General features: G+C 46.6%; 1 protein-coding gene across 1 annotated transcript in view; it reads left to right on the top strand.

Annotated features, from left to right (window-relative positions):
- LOC102276288 (T cell activation RhoGTPase activating protein) overlaps positions 1–16029 on the top strand; it is an 89928-nt gene that overhangs the window by 35952 nt on the left and 37947 nt on the right. Inside the window, 1 exon segment of the mRNA XM_005900386.3 lies at positions 15265–15435. Coding sequence (XP_005900448.2) covers positions 15265–15435 — 171 coding nt within the window.

The raw sequence follows: 16029 nt of genomic DNA, 5'->3' as shown, positions 1-16029 counted from the left end.
GAGTGGGTTGCCATTCCCTTCTCCAGGGGATCTTCCCAACCCAGGGATTGAACCCCAGTCTCCTGCATTGCAGACAGATTCTTTACCGTCTGAGCCACCAGGGAAGCCCCTTTACATCTTAAATGTGATTATTAGAAAATAATGCTCACAATACATCAATCAAAATGTAGAAAAACAATTTTTAAAAAACATCTAAATAAGTAGAAGAATTAAAAAGAAAGTTGAGTTGGAAATAAACAAATTTTTAAATGTCAAAATAAAGGTAAGAAAATATCTGGTTTGCAATAGAAAATAAGAACATTAAAATATAGGAATAAATCTAAGAAAACTGCTCAAGAGAAAGTTACTGCAGTACACTCGTTACTGCAGGAGCAAAGCGGAGGTGGGAGGAGAGCTGGGGACACATCGCATGATGGGACCCATGCTTAGAAATGTGGGCCCTGGGACAGCTCTGATGGGGACCACATGGTGATATGATTCAGCAAGCTGAGTATGCCTTCTCCATCTGGGCAGTAAGCTTCCATCTCTGCAAGTTACCTAGCAATGCTTCGCATTGTCACAGACCATTGTGCCCGATGCTGATACGTGTGTATGAATTTACTATCAGTAGTTTCCAGTTTTCTCATTTTCACAGAAATAAAATTTTCCTCAACTGTGCTAGTTAACAATGAATCCAATTGAAATCACTTTACTAAAAATCCCATCCTTAAAAATTTTTGTTTTCTAATGTTACATGGAATGTCAAACCCCTTTCTGTAAAATGTATAGTACGGTTAAAAAAATAATAATAATAATAATAATAATAGGCTATTTTCTTTCCTGCCACTGTGCAGTGACATTCTTTGCAGGAGCCTTGTCATGTTCCAGTTTGGTGCTTGGAGGTCATTATCCAACATAATTCGCTTTGTCCTCTTTTCTTGGGAGATGAGTGCTGAGCCAGCAGGGCGGGCTTGCCTCCTTTGGGTGAGGCTGCTGGGTTTGGTAGTGGGCGCATAGAGTTCTGAAGCGAGTGGCGGCTCTGGAGACAGTTTCAGTCCCTCTCAGGTCATTTCTGGCTCTGTCGTCCTGGGTTCCCTCACCTGCAAGATGACATAATCAAGCTCCCTGCCTGCCAAGTCACTTCAGTCGTGTCCGACTCTGTGCGACCCCATGGACTGCAGCCTACCAGGCTTCTCCCTCCATGGGATTCTCCAGGCAAGAACTCTGGAGTGGGTTGCCATTTCCTTCTCCATCAAGCTCCCTGGTAGACTCTTACTAAAGATGTGATGCTACTATGTCACCTCCTTGGCGCTCAACAGATACTCGTTTTTTTCCTTAACTATTGCTGGAAAAATGGGACTTCCCTCTTGGCTCGGTGGTAAAGAATCTGACTGCCAGTGCAGGGGACATGGTTCAATCCCTGGTCGGGGAAGATCCCATATATTGCGGAGCAACCAAGCCCTTGTGCCACAGCTATTGAGGCTGTGCTCTGAAGCCCAGGAGCCACAACTACTGAGCCCTTGTGCCCTAGAGCCTGAGCTCCAAACAGGAGAGGCCACCACCACGAGAAACCCACACACCGCAACTAGTGAAAGCCCAGGCAGCAACAAAGACCCAGTACAGCCAAACGTAAATAAATAAAAGTATAAAAAATGGAATGAATTTGTAGAATAGTGTGTGGCGGATTTAAGTATGAATACTTCTGAAATCTTGTAAATTTGGTTTGTTTTTTTTCTTAAGTCATGGAGTCCCTTGTCCCAGGTCTATTTTTCACGGGAATTTGCGAATGTAATATGGGCTTCCCTCAGAGCTCAGTTGGTAAAGAATACACGTGCAATACAGGAGACCCGGGTTTGACCCCTGGGTTGCGAAGATCCCCTGGAGAAGGGATAGGCTACCCACTCCAGTATTCTTGGGCTTCCCTGGCGGCTCAGCTGGGTAAAGAATCTGCCGGCAATGCGGGAGACCTGGGTTCAATCCCTGGGTTGGGAAGATCCCCTGGGGAAGGGAAAGGCTACCCATTCCAGTATTCTGGCGTGGAGAATTCCATGGACTGTATAGTCCATGGGGTTGCAAAGAGTCAAATAAGACTGAGCGACTTTCACTTCCCTTCACTTCTGAATGTAAGGATAAGGGAAAGCTAAAGGGTGGACACCCCCATCACAGAGTGGGGACCAGGAGAGCAGCCCTGGGGGATCAGCACCGAGGGCCCTCTACTCCCCTTCCCTCTTTCTTGAGTCTCTGTGGTACTGTTGGCAACAGGAATGAGGCATGAGGGTTATGTTTTTTAACAGGAAAGGAAAAACAACAAGACCCTTAAGAGTGTGTCTTCCTTTTTGATGGAGACCATTACACTAACCATCTGAGCCAGAAGAGAAGGCAGAAGGTCTCTTCCTTTCTGTTTGCACCACAGCACTTGGTGCAGAGGGGACTCCCCTGTGGCCAGTCTCCTGGGCAGGCCACTTTCCCACGGGCGGATGTGGGCAGTTACGTAGCCCAGCGTCACAGAGGGACCACCTCCTGTGATGCACAGGGTGGGATGGGCCGTGAATTGAGATGGAGTGGGGGCAGGGGTGGGACGGGCTATTTAAAGTGTCTTTCGGGCTTGCTGTGTCCCGTTCGCACCAGTAAAGCGTGACCTGAACGGCCTCTGCCAGGTGTCCAGTCCTGTGCTGCATTGACCCCAGTCCAGCTTCTGTTCTCTTGACCCAATGGACACTCACTGCCCACCTCCACCTCCAGAGAGAAACTAAAATAGACAAACTCCTTCCACAGAGAGAAATCTCTGCTGGGCCATGAAACCTTCCAAGTGCCTTCCAGTGCCCAGATGCCACTGCTCCTGAGTTCGCTCGCTGTGGATTGAAGGATGCAATAACAGCTAACATTCTACTGTTTTGATTCTCTGCTGGGCACTGGGCTAACGTTTTTTTATATTATTTATGTAATTTGATCCACGTAGCAGCCCACCGCTGGTACATTTATTCTCACTTTGAAGGTGGGGTAGCTGATGCTCGGGTGGCTGACTTCCTTGCCTGGAATGACAGCTTGGGGAAGCAGTGAAGTGCAGATTTGAAGCGGGGTTTGCCCACAACCAAGCCTGTGCTTTGAATGGCTCCATGGGGGTGGTGTAGGTCTGGGCCCAGGTGTGTTGTCACTAGTTAATTTAGGCTTTCTTGATACACTAGCGAAAAAAATTGCAAAAACAATTTACGGGAAAACTATGAACACTTGGTCACAGGAGGCTATAACCCAGTTTTACCAAGGGAATCTGGCTACAGAGGTCATCTAAACTTGCCTTCCCCTCCTCCTCATCCTAGAGCCCACGTGTTCTCTGGTAGCATCGTTGAATTCTTGGCAATTCAAAGGTCCTGGAAGAGCATCCATCTTTTAATTGTTCCAGGTTAATATTTACACACTGCAGGTCTCTGTTTATTTTAACTAAGTGCCAAGTATTTTTATTTTCTGCCAAACTACGAGCCTCAGAATGCTGTACTCTGTAACCCCGGGGAAGACCCAGAGCAATGCCAGGAGGAGGGGAAGGGCAAAGCCTGGGCCATGCCATCTTTGCAGGTTGAATCCCATTGTCTCTGAAAGAACTTCAGCTTCCTCTACCAGTATTCACTGGAGTGAGTTTGACTTGCAAATTTATACCAGGCCGGCAAATAATAGAAGTGAGCAAATGAAATAATAGAGGAACTTTAAACTCTTCATCCTCCACTTAGATCATGCCTCTCCCGGACACTCATTTAGGGTATGTGTACTGACTCAGCCTTAAAGAATCCACCTGCCGATGCAGGAGACTTGAGTCCTATCCCTGAGTTGGAAAGATCCCCTGAAGAAGGAAATGGCCACCCACTCCAGTATTCGTGCCTAGAGAATCCCATGGATAGAGGAGCCTGGCAGGCTACAGCCCATGGGGTCGCAGAAGAGTCCCCCATGACCTAGTGACTAAGCAACAATACACACAAAGTCAAGACAGAGGCTCCTCTTCAGGGAGGGGCTGAACAGTGTGGCTCATACAAGAGCAAAATGTCCTCCTTTCCTTTGTGAGTGTGTGTGTGTGTGCTCAGTCACTCAGTTGTGTCTGACTCTTGCAACCGCACGAACCACAACCTGCCAGGCTCCTCTGTCCATGGGATTCTCCAGGCAAGAATACTGGAGTGGGTTGCCATTTCCTCCTTCAAGGGATTTTCCCCACCCAGGGATCGAACCCACATCTCCTGCATCGCAGGCAGATTCTTTACCCCTGAGCCTCCTGGAATGCCCCCTCTTCACTTCCTTCCCCCCAAATCCATTCAGTGCTCCAAACCATGAAACCAACCCCTTGCCTGGTCTCCCTTGCCTGCCCAGCCCCATCTCATCCTCCAGACCTTGAAGACTGATCCCAACACAGCTCCCCACTCACCTCTCTCCCATCATTTCCAAACCTCAGTGTCAGACATCTGAGCTAATTAAACCACCAATCACATCACACCACTCCTGCCGAAAGCCCAGCACCTCCGTGTGGCCTTGAGGACACTCTGCTCTCCAGTCTGATGGCCTCTGCCTGTCCGCCCCCACCCCACTGTTTCGGGATACTTACAGTTTCCAAAACACCCCGTGACTCCCATTCCTGGGCCTTTATCCTTGCTGACTGCTCCACCACAAGTCCCCTTGTCCTCCTATAATTGTGCTGGGCCACAGGCACCTCCTGGGTGGGGTGAGCATTAGTCATCCTGGACCCCCACAAAGCAGAAGCTCAGCAGAAGCTCCCCCCACCCCCAGATAAATAGAGAAGTGCCCACCCAGTAGGAGGATTTGGGAGTGTCAGTCTCTCAGTCGTGTCCAGCTCTGCGACCCATGGACTGTAGCCCGCCAGGCTCTTCTGTCCATGGGATTTCCCAGGCAAGAATACTGGAGTGGGTTGCCATTCCCTTCTCCAGGGGATCTTTCCCACCCAGGGATCCAACCCAGGTCTTCTACATGGCAGGCAGATTCTTTACCATCTGAGCTACAGGGAAGTCCCTATCCCACGAAGTCTCTTTTCAGCCAGACCATTTCAGAATGGCAGTACAGGGCAGTGCCATGATCAAGGGCAGCATCATGGTCAAGGGCAGAAGCCGGACCCGAGGTCAGCCCCAACTCTGCCCAGGGAGCTCCTCAGCAGAGTGTGGGGAGTAACAGAACCACAGCACAGAGTGGCAGGAAGGTTAGGAGAGACGGCTGTGCCAGAACAGTGGGGAAAACGCCTGGATCCATGTGGCTCTCATTTTATTTCTTTATTTCCCCTTAATCTCTCTCAAATCAAAATCCAGCTTGAGAAGTGCTTTCCCTTTTCCCTGGGAAGGAGCCAGATGTGTGCTTCCCCAGGGGAACAGGCTTAATGACAGAGAGAAGGGCGTTTGGTCCAGAGGGTCAGAGGGTGGGCGGCCACAGAGTGGTGGGCTCTGCATTCTAAAGGCCTGGAAAACCCATGGTTTACCACGGAAACCATGACAGGACTTTAGATTAACACCCGCCCTCCATTCCTCCCCCGGGGCCCCCTCGAGTGAAAGGACAGAGGCCCCCAGCGCCCGCGGAGAGAAGCCCACTCTGTGGTTTGGCTTTTCCTGTCCTCCCACTCACTGCAGAGTGGGCCGAGCTGCTGTTGCTCAGGGACCACTTCCCTCGGAGCTCGCAGGCAGCAGAACCTGCAAGGCCAGCGCCTCTGACGGGGCCCCTGAGGCCCCAGCAGAAGCCAAGACACTTTCTGTGTCCGCCAACACCGCTCCCTTCTCTTCTGAGTCCAGGAATCTCACCTCTAATTGCTTTTGAGAAAAAAAAAAAGCCCCCATGGCAGCATCATTTCCCCGCAATAAGCACATCTTCAAAGGAAGTATGGTCCTACTTTGATAAACACCAAAAGGTGCCCTAAGAGCCATAGATCTGGGAAGTGTTTCCTTTAAGCACAAACCGTAAACTGCGTCTTTGTGCGCAGTGATCCCTGAAGGTTTCAGCGTTAGAATCCTGTCCATTTCCCTTCCTCGGCTCTTCTCACATCAGCTCTTCACACCCTTCTCTGCCTCTCGAGTGCTGGCCCAAAAGGAAGCTCCCATGGAGATCATGGTAGTTCCACGGACCAGACAGGACCTTATTTGACTTGAGCTGGAGGCATAAAGTGGTTAATTTGATTCCCAAAGCAAGAAGTCGCTATCGCAAATAAATTAATGACTCATTCTCATGGATGGGCTTGGAGGCGCTGGGAATGGATTAATGTTTTTTATTATCAACAAGCTTTTGTTAAACTTAACCCTGTGTCAGACGCTATGCTGGTCCCTGGGTGCTCTGTCCATTCCATCTGGAAGGGCAATTGATCTAAATAAATAACAAGAGTTCAGGTCTCAAAAATCAGCTGGACTCAGAATCCTCTTCAGTGTAAGCTTTGAAAGGTGTCCTGTAGTTGTTGAAATTGAAACTGCGGTGTTTTTTCAGGGAGATGGTATTGTCTGTGCAGAAGGCAAAAGATTGATTTGGTGTCAGAAGACCCGGGTTTCTGTCTCAGCTCTCCTGTGTGTTAGCCGTCAGGTTTTAGCAAAGTCCTTGCACCTTGGTTTCCTCATGAGAGCACCTCCTCGGTGAATCAGAGCTGGAATTAAATGAGACAGTGTGTGCAAAGCGTGCCGTGCAAACTCAGCTTCAACACAGGCTGATTCTTTCATAGGCTTTACACATGAGGTCATTAAAACTTTACAGAGTCGTGTTTAAAAGTTGTTTTATAGGACCGCTGGCAATGCTTCCAAGCATGTTCACAGACTCAGTAGATTTCAAGGTTGAACAATAACATTCCAACCCAAACAACAAAATTCTGGGCAGCCAAAATTCAAGGAGGAAATGATAAGAAGATAGGGAAAATGTGGAAATGATAAAAAAAAAAAAAAAAAAGGAAGGATGTGAGACAGAGGGACAAGAGAAAGGATGTATATGTGGTTACATCTGACTCTTTGTGACCCCATGGACTGTAGCCCACTGGGGTCCTCTGTCCTTGGGATTCTCCAGGCAAGAATACTGGAATGGGTTCCCATGCCCTCCTCCAGGGAATCTCCCCAACCCAGGGATCATCCCTTATGTCTCCTGCATTGGCAGGCGGGTCCTTTGCCACTAGCACCACCTGGGAAGCCTAAGAAAAGACGCGAGGGAAGTGTAGTAGGCGGAAGAAAGGCCAGGGAGAAATCCAGCCTCCCCGAGCAGAGGATGGGGACCTAGAAGAAGTGAGGGATGTGGAGGCTGGGGTACCCGATGGCTTCATGCAGGAAGGGAACCATGGTTCCTCAACCCAATAAGATCTTGGCCATCTCAGTTTCTTTGCATTTGCTCCTCCCTTTCTCTGGAACATTCTTCCAACCTCAGCCAGTCACTCCCCTCACTCGTAACAATACCCTCATTCCCCCGCTAAAGTCTTCAGTTCTCGGCTGAATTGTCTCTTTTGCAGAGATGTCTTCTCTACCACTTTGCCTGACATCACTTGACTAAATGAATGAGTAAATGGCAGGAAAAAGTTGCATAAGCAGATGGAGAGCCTGGGGTCTCGGATGCTGAATTTCAGGTAGTTTAGCACCTACTACTGTGATCAGCATTGCTGTTACTTTTTAACAAAGTGTCAAGTATCTTCATAAATGATGAAGAATTCAAATACCCATAGATTGAAGAAAAAACAAGTCTGATGCAGTGTTTTCATCTCCAATGAGCTCCAGTGAAGGTAGAGGTTTTGTTTATTCCCTGACACATCAACACTTAGTATAGTTCCTGACATATGGCTGGCACTTATGAAAAATTGACTGAACAGAGGAAGTTTAGTTCAGTTCAGTTCAGTTCAGTTCATGTCCGACTCTTTGCAACCCCATGGACCATAGCACTCCAGGCCTCCCTGCCCATCACCAACTCCCGGAATTTACCCAAATTCATGTCCATTGAGTTGGCAATGCCATCAAACCATCTCATCCTCTCTTGCCCCATTCTACTGCCTTCAATCTTTCCCAGCATCAGGGTCTTTTCCAATGAGTCAACTCTTTGCATCAGGTGACCAAAGTACTGGAGTTTCAGCTTCAACATCAGTCCTTCCAATGAACACCCAGGACTGATCTCCTTTAGGATGGACTGTTTGGATCTCCTTGTTTTAGTAAAACACTGTGGCACTTTGGCCCCAGTCGGTTGCTTCTGCTGTTCCTTTTCTAGCTTCACGAGGAAATCACAGCAGAGTCAATGCCAAAGTTGAGTGGCTGGGATAGAGCTAGAACCAGGAGCCAGCCACCCTGTTCCCTCTCATGTCACTTAACTACTGAGTGTGTGACCAGGGGCCAAGCAGAGCCCTGCATCAATAATGTGAATGTAGCTTTTCCTTTCTTCAGATGACTTTGATCCCTTCAAAGGATCACAGTGTACTCACAGATTAGTTAAAATTACTGTTAGTACTAAATTTTTATCATCTAAATGTAGACATCATTTTATTTACATTTTCTTTGTTGAATTGCTTTTATCCCCCCCCCCTTTTTTTTTCCTCTTGTGAAAAGAAGGAAAAAGCAACAGAAAAGCACTTCGTGGAATGTTAGAGCTGCCTCTACCTGGCAACAAAAACAGAATTTGCCTTTTGTGAAAATGTGAGACGGTTCTGGAGAAGATAATAAATGATGCTCCATCAAAATATGTCTCACCAGAATTCACCCTTTACCATGTTTGGTTTTGTTTTTAATTATCCTTTCTCTCTCTTCCCTTCCACAACCCTTGAGGAATTTCTGTGCTGGATTCTTAACTCTTGAGTCTTTGCAAATTTGAAATCTTCAGGAGTGTTACAGTGTTAGGTGTACATATCTCATTTCCTGCTTTCTACTAGAACTTTGATTTTGTTCAGGAATCTGCTCCACCCACTAAGCCCATGTTTCTTTTAAAAAAAAAACTTAGCTGTTTGTTTATTGTAGGCTGCATCACACCACATGCAGGGTCTTAGTTCGATGACCAGGGATCAAACTCATGCCCCTTGTACTGGAAGCACAGTCTTAACCACTGGACTGCCAGGGAAGTTCCAAGCCCATATGTCTAAGAGGAAGCTGAACCACCCTCAGTTTAATTGGGGTGGACTTGACCAGTCTAAAGCCTTTCTCTCCTTTTTGTGAGTGACTGGCCCGAGGATAGACATACAGGCCTGTGACTCCATTTTGCTCTATGAGATGAGGCATCTGGTTAAAGATACCTCTAGATGCTTTACCAGAAGCCTCTAGAAAACACCAAACGGCTCCATAGGGATATTCCCATAAGCAGTATCATCTATGGCAAACAACCTTTTCTAAACTATATTCAGAATCCAAATTACAATAGGAAACAAGTTACCAAAAGGGGCAGTTAGTAAATATAAACAATATTTTCACATCAAAAACTGGAGGACATAAAACAATCTAAACATATTTAAAATACAAGGAAACACTGTGAAGGGAAAATATAGATTAAAAATTCAATTTATGCAAGTGAAATAAAAATAATGGATATGAAGCCTCAAAAGGTAGGCTTAATAGAAAGTTACACACAGTTGAAAGAAAGATTAATGAATTAGAATATAGAACTAAGGAAATCACTTAGCATGTGGTTCAGAAAGAAAATGTGAAGTAGAAAAGGTACAGGATAGAATGAGAAAGGCTAACGTGCCTAATTAGAGTTCTAGAACAAGAAGATAAAAAATTAGAGACTGTAGTCAGCCAATAAGTGTCTGAAATTTTTCCAGAAGAGAGAAGAAATATGAGTCTTCAAGTTGTATGAGTCTACTGAATCTAGGATAGTATACGGTAGTAAAACTGCAGAATATCAAAGATAAAGGTAAAAAGAAAAATCAGAAAGTTAGTTAAAAAAAAACCAGACAAGTTACAAAGGAATAATTAAACTGACAGTGGATTTCTAAGAAGCAATAATAGATGCCAGGACCATAAATAATACCTTTTATAATAAATACTCAGGGAATAACAGTTATCATCACAGGAACCTTATTTCTAGCTAAATTACCATTCAAAGTTAAAAGTTAAATACAGATAATTTCAGACATATGAAGTCTAACAGTTGAGCCCCCACAGAGTCTTGCTGACAAAAATTACTGAAAGGTATACTTTCAGTATACCTTCAGCAAGAAGGATATTGAGTCCAAGAGGAAAGATGGAGCTCCCAAAACACACTAGTGGCCAAAGAAATCCATCAAATGCACTGTCGAGTCTAAATAGTTGCTGTACAGATAATTATAATAGCTAACTGAATGTGTGGAACTAAAGTCAACATGGACCCTGCATAACAGATGATAATATCATAAAAGATGGAAGAGAAGCTCAGATGTTAAGTCATTTTTGACTTGTTCAAGAAAAGAATAGACATGCCAATCATCTCTAGATTTCGTTAGAAAAACATAAGGTCAAGTTTAAATTTTAAGAGGTAGTGGATGATGGCTAAAATAAAATTTTAATATATGCTTTCCAAACAATTATACGGGAAATAAGGAAGTGAAAGAAAATCTGATCCATTCAGTATCAGCCAGGAAGGGAGGAGCAAAAGAAGCAGAGCTATAAGATACAGACAGGAGCTGTAGTTATTCCTCAAATTCAGCCACAGTCCCGCCTAAATATCATGTAACCTGTAGACTGAATTGGAAAGTTGGTTTCCAATAACACCATTCAAAGTCTTAAAGAGAAGGACAGAGAAGAAGAAATATGTTAGCATATGCACACACATGCACACAGAAGGAGCACATAAAAAATAGACATAGCTCCAGCAGCCCCCTCTCCCTCTAACTGGTTGAGACATAGAACTTCCTTCTCCCACAGCTCATTCTGTGCTTCCTCCAGCCTCAGCCAGGCTTCCTTCAGGCTTCAGCTGATTGAAGTTCTCTATCTGATGCAGTGACTCAGCCCCTCATTCCAAAGGGGTCTGGACCCTCACTGCCCTCTCTCTCTTTTTTTAGTTGCTATAGTTTTCCACTGGACATAGAAGTACCAAAGAACAACTCCAAACGCTCTGGGTTCCAAGTAGAGCTCCCCCCCACCCCCGTGGTGTCGAGCAAACGAATTTCCTCTCAGTGACTGACCCAGCCCAGCCTGGCAGGGGTAATGGGGCTACCACATGATTCTTGTGACATCAGATGTGTGGAGTTTTTCCACCAGCTGGGCACCTACAGTTCACATCAATCCTGACTATAACTGGAATTAGTGCAGACTGAAGCTCATTCGGTAAAGAATCTCTGCCTGCAATGCAGAAGACCTAGGTTTGATCCCTGGGTCAGGAAGATCCCCTGGAGAAGGAAATGACCCACTCCAGTTTTCTTGCCTGGAGAATCCCATGGACAGAGGAGCCTGGGTTGCAAAGAGTCAGACACGACTACGCATTCACATGCACAGATGAGAAGGTCCACGGGACGAGATCCAAATGAGTCCTGAGCACAGAAGCATGTGTCTCTGTGGGGTTGGGATGCACCATCCTCCCAGCTTGTGGGTGGGCTCACCAACCTGTAAACTTTCCAGACGCCATATTTTTGAGGGTTTTGTGGAGGCTTCATCATATAGGCATGATCAATCACTATCTCAAGCTCCATCTTCCTCCCCTTCTCAGTGGATGAAAGTATGAGCCCGAAAGCTCCATGTTTCTGATTATGGCTTAGTCTTTCTGGTGACCAGTATCCCCAGAAGCTATCCTGGAGTCCACCCAGAGTGACTTGAGACACTCTTAGCACCCAGGAAATTCCAAGGAACCCTGTCGGGAGCCAGGATCAAAGACTGAAAGTTAAAATAGTCTCCTAAATGCTCTTAGCACTTAAGAAATTACAAAGATGTCAGAAGCTGTGTGCCAGGAACTGGGAGCAGAGACCTAGAGACAGATTTCCAACCATTCTTTTCCTTTTGGTTCTGTGGCACCTGGCACCGCCTCTGGTCGGACGGCCATCTCAAGTGCCAATTCAGCCGGTCCCCTGGGGACACATTCCTCCCTTATAACACAGTCTCCTAGAATGCCTTAAGTTTGGGGGCAAGAGGAAGAAGCAAGAGAGTCTAGACGTGTTATCAGATGTAGTCTTGAGATTCCTGGCCCATGGGTACTGGCTAAGGCAGAAACGGCGTGGCTTGAAGAAACCCAGTGGACTAGCACAATCATGTCCATTAACTGAGAAGGTGAATCCAGTTCACTTGGCTCTCCTTTTCTCCCCAGCTCCATAGGCATTCCCCATGTTGCTTCACCAGCCTCGCCTAATGAGACCTTGTAGGAGATCCACATTTTTAATTATATCTCCCTAGCCTGGGGCACTGGGAGCTTTGACCTCTCTGAATTTCTCAGCCTCTCACCAGACAGCATAGCCATCCAGGCTACCAGCTCGTCTGGGCAGAGAGAGGACCTCTCGTGGCACAGTCCCCTACTCTGAGGATACAGAAGCTTGTCCTCGGAGTAGCAGGGCTGTCCTTCCAGGAGTTGGGGAAAGCAGCTCTTCCAGGGCTCTGAGCTGCCCATCAGTTTAAGACACAGCACAACATATTGAGTCCACTCTACCCAGTCTCGTCACCCTGAGTGAGACAAGACCTCGGGCACTTCAGAGAGCTTGGCCACACCACCCGGCAGGCACAGGCCCCTCCCGGAAAGGCCCTGCCCTTGTCCTCCTCCGATTGGACTCCGTTGCTTTAACAACCACATAGCAAGTGTAGCCGCAAACAAGATGGTAGTCTCCTAGGTCACTTCTGACACCCATGTCACTACTTTGCAATCATATTTCACAGTTTATGTTTTCATCTCCTGTCTTGGCAAAAATAGAAACAAAGTCCAAAAAAAAAAAAAAAAAAATCCAAGGGCTGATTTGGTGGGCATTAAACACCCTACTCTGTCTCCCAGGAGAAAAAAACACTGACCATTTGATTCGCATTTTCCTTCATGTGAGCAGAAAATGTAACATCTTGGTGGGTTGAAGTGTCCTTGTGCCCCGCCATCAACTGAGTTTGTAGAAAAGGGAGAAGTCGTATATTTGGCTTGTAGTTTGCATAGTCACCCACAGGGAAGCCAAAACGAGGCAGACCAACACAAAGCCAGGCTGCCTCCATCGTGACGAAATGGGAAAACACCGGCAGGTGTTGGCAGGGGGTAAAGCAGGAGCTGGGAGAGCAGCTGTCAGGTGTCGACAGCATAGCTTTTAAAGTTTCAAGTCATAGAGGAATCGGGCTGTCTCTGGAGTGTGAGCGCCGTCCCAGTGTGCCTTGTTGACAGGCCAGAGATGCGCTGCTTGCAGTGTGTGCTAAGTCACTTCAGTTGTGTCTGACTCTCTGCGACCCCATGGACTGTAGCCCGCCAGGCTCTCTGTCCATGAGATTCTCCAGGCAAGAATACTGGAGTGGGTTGCCATGCCCTCCTCCAGGGGATCTTCCAGACCTGGGGACCGAACCCACATCTTTTTACATCTCCTGCATTGGCAGGCAGGTTCTTTACCACTAGCGCCATCTGGGAAGTCCTGTGCTTCTTGCAAAGAGCATGCCAAGACAATCTTCTTGGCAAAAAAAACGTGCTGGGGGAGAAGATGCTGAAGACAGCCGTTATATCAAAGTCTGGTCCTTCGTGTGCTCTGGCTCTCACAAAAATAGGTTTAGGAGGAAGACGCCAATGTCTGTTTTCTCCCCAAGATCAGTCTGTTATCTCCCAGTGAGGGTGACATCTTTAAGGAGAATGAATTTACACGATGATTTAAAAAAAAAAAAAAATCACAGAAAAATTCAGGGCAGCATCTTCCTTGGGACCTGAGGGTGCTGCCAGCCTCTTGCCCTGAATCTCTGCATGCAGATAACCAGAGGTACCCTGGTGGCAATGTGAGAGATGGGAACTAAATGCAACCATAGTTCTTGTTTATTATTTCAAGCAGAAAATTGTTGCAAATATATATATTTAGGACTGACAGGTCAGCCTGCCCCACAGAGTAACTGGACTTGGTCCAGATGGCCAGCACAAGGCCTTATGTTAATCCCTGGAAAAATGAGAGAACTGCTACAGTGACCTTGTCCCTGCCCTCTCCCCTGTCCTCCACCTCTCCCTCCCCGCCAATCAGAAGCCCTCCCCGTGCCTGCTATCATCAAAGTTTGCTGTTCTGTGTTAGCACTGCCACGTGCCTCTGAGATGCTTGAAATGTTTTGAAAATATGCTGCGGTTAAGTGATATTTATGGGCCTGTGTTTTGCACTGGCTATTATTATTATTATTATTCAGTTGCGAGCTACATCCAGATAAAGTGGTCCTCCCCTCCTAAATCAGGGACGGTGAGGACCACTGCCCACCCTTGGCTCTCAACTTCACGCCCCCACTGCCAAAGTCATGGTTCTTTTCTGCCCCCAGTTCTCCTGGTGAATTGCAGCTAGGAGCTTCATAAAAAACAGAACTTGATAAGGGTCCAGAAGTCCAGACATATCTTGCTTTTAGGGTGAGTGTTCCCTGCGTGTCCAGAATGTGTTTTCTCCCATGCCTTAAAATAATTATGTTGTGGTACATGGAGTGGCCACTAAGATTGAAAGGGAGACTTTCAAGCTTGTTCTTGTCAAGAGGGAATGTCTTAACACTAGACTGTGCTTTATTCATCCTTCAAAGTGCCTGCTGGATTCCAATTCTTTTTGTAATTTTTTTCTTTTCATTATTAAGTGCCTACTATCTGCCTGGCCTTAAGCTTTTCTTTTGATCTACCGTGTGGTGCTTTTTATTTATACTAACAACACAGCTGGGACTCTCTTAAAATGAGGCAGGAGGAAATGTCGTTTGACATGTTCTGCTGACTTTTGGTGCTTGCCACAGAGAGCGATGAAGACAAAAATCCCCATCTGTTATCATGGCTTTTATTATCAAAATGCTTGGCCACTGAGAATGTCATTGTATGAGTTGGGGGCTGAGATGGGAATGGCACCCACTCAACTCTACTAAAGACGCTGTATCTCTGGTTCTGTGCCAAACCTCCAACACAAGCCTACTCTCAGCTTCGAACTGGGGACTTGGGGGAATTTCAAGGCATATGTGCCAGTGGGTGCCTTGTCGAATCAGGCCCACTGACAGCTGCTTCCTCAGAGATGATCCACAGAAAGTTTTGCTAGTGCTCAATCTTTCTGAGTACTGTCTGGATACTGGATGGCCGGCTAACCAAATGACAGGGATGGATAACAAAGAAGGCGAGAGGACCCCGCCTCTGAACTGGGGCTGCTCAGGTCTTACAAGGCCGCTGGCTTAACCTGAAGCACGTCCACAGTAGCACTCCCGAGTCAAACAGAGAAGACAAACCAGATTCTCACTTGCTTTTATCCAGGTCTTCCACGAGCTACAGATTCGAACAGAAGCTGCCGCTCTCCGAGTTGGGGGTGGTCTCCTGTGACAGTGAGGAAGAGGTGGACAAAGATGAGGCTGGCCGCCTCACCCCCAGGGGAGGAAACACCATCTTCTTTACGATGGCCTCGAAGCCTTGTGTCACCGAGTTTCCGTAAGTGCCACCAAGTTCAGCAACAGGTTTTCAACCCTAAGATCCACAGGAAGGCCCTGGTCCTTTAATAAACTCACAGCTGTTACAGCAAATCAGAATGTGAAAATTTGTCCCCTCCAGAAGCAACCAGGGGCGATCTGCATTATTATTGGCAGAGGGCTGCCTCAGAGTGTGTTTTGGCTTTTTCCTGCATTTCATCCAAATCAATGCTTTTAAAGAAATAAGGTTGTGAGCAAAGATGAGAAAGGAAGAGAGACAGCTGAGTGCTGGTCATTCACTACCGATTCGAGGACTCAGGCTACCAGTTAGGTTTATTTCCCTCAAAAAGATTTTTTACACAAATAATAGTACTTCTTTTCGTTAAAGCATGTTTGTGAGCCGGGAGCCCCATGAGTGAGTGTATCATATAGGAGGTTCGGTGAGGGAACAAAAGCGGCTCGCTGTCCCAGTCTTTCATGAGAAGACTCAGAGCAAGCTTAGTTTTCTGCTCACAGCAGGGTTGATGGGGGTGTTAATTTCCTTATTACACACCATCCTCTCCAAATGCCTTTATGCGTCACGGGATTCTCACATATATCAAAGCGCTGCAAGGAT

This window comes from Bos mutus, chromosome 9, assembly GCF_027580195.1.
Source record: "Bos mutus isolate GX-2022 chromosome 9, NWIPB_WYAK_1.1, whole genome shotgun sequence".
Taxonomy (NCBI): domain Eukaryota; kingdom Metazoa; phylum Chordata; class Mammalia; order Artiodactyla; family Bovidae; genus Bos; species Bos mutus.
Note: the sequence above shows the minus strand (reverse complement) of the source record. Positions and strands in the feature narration are given on the sequence as shown.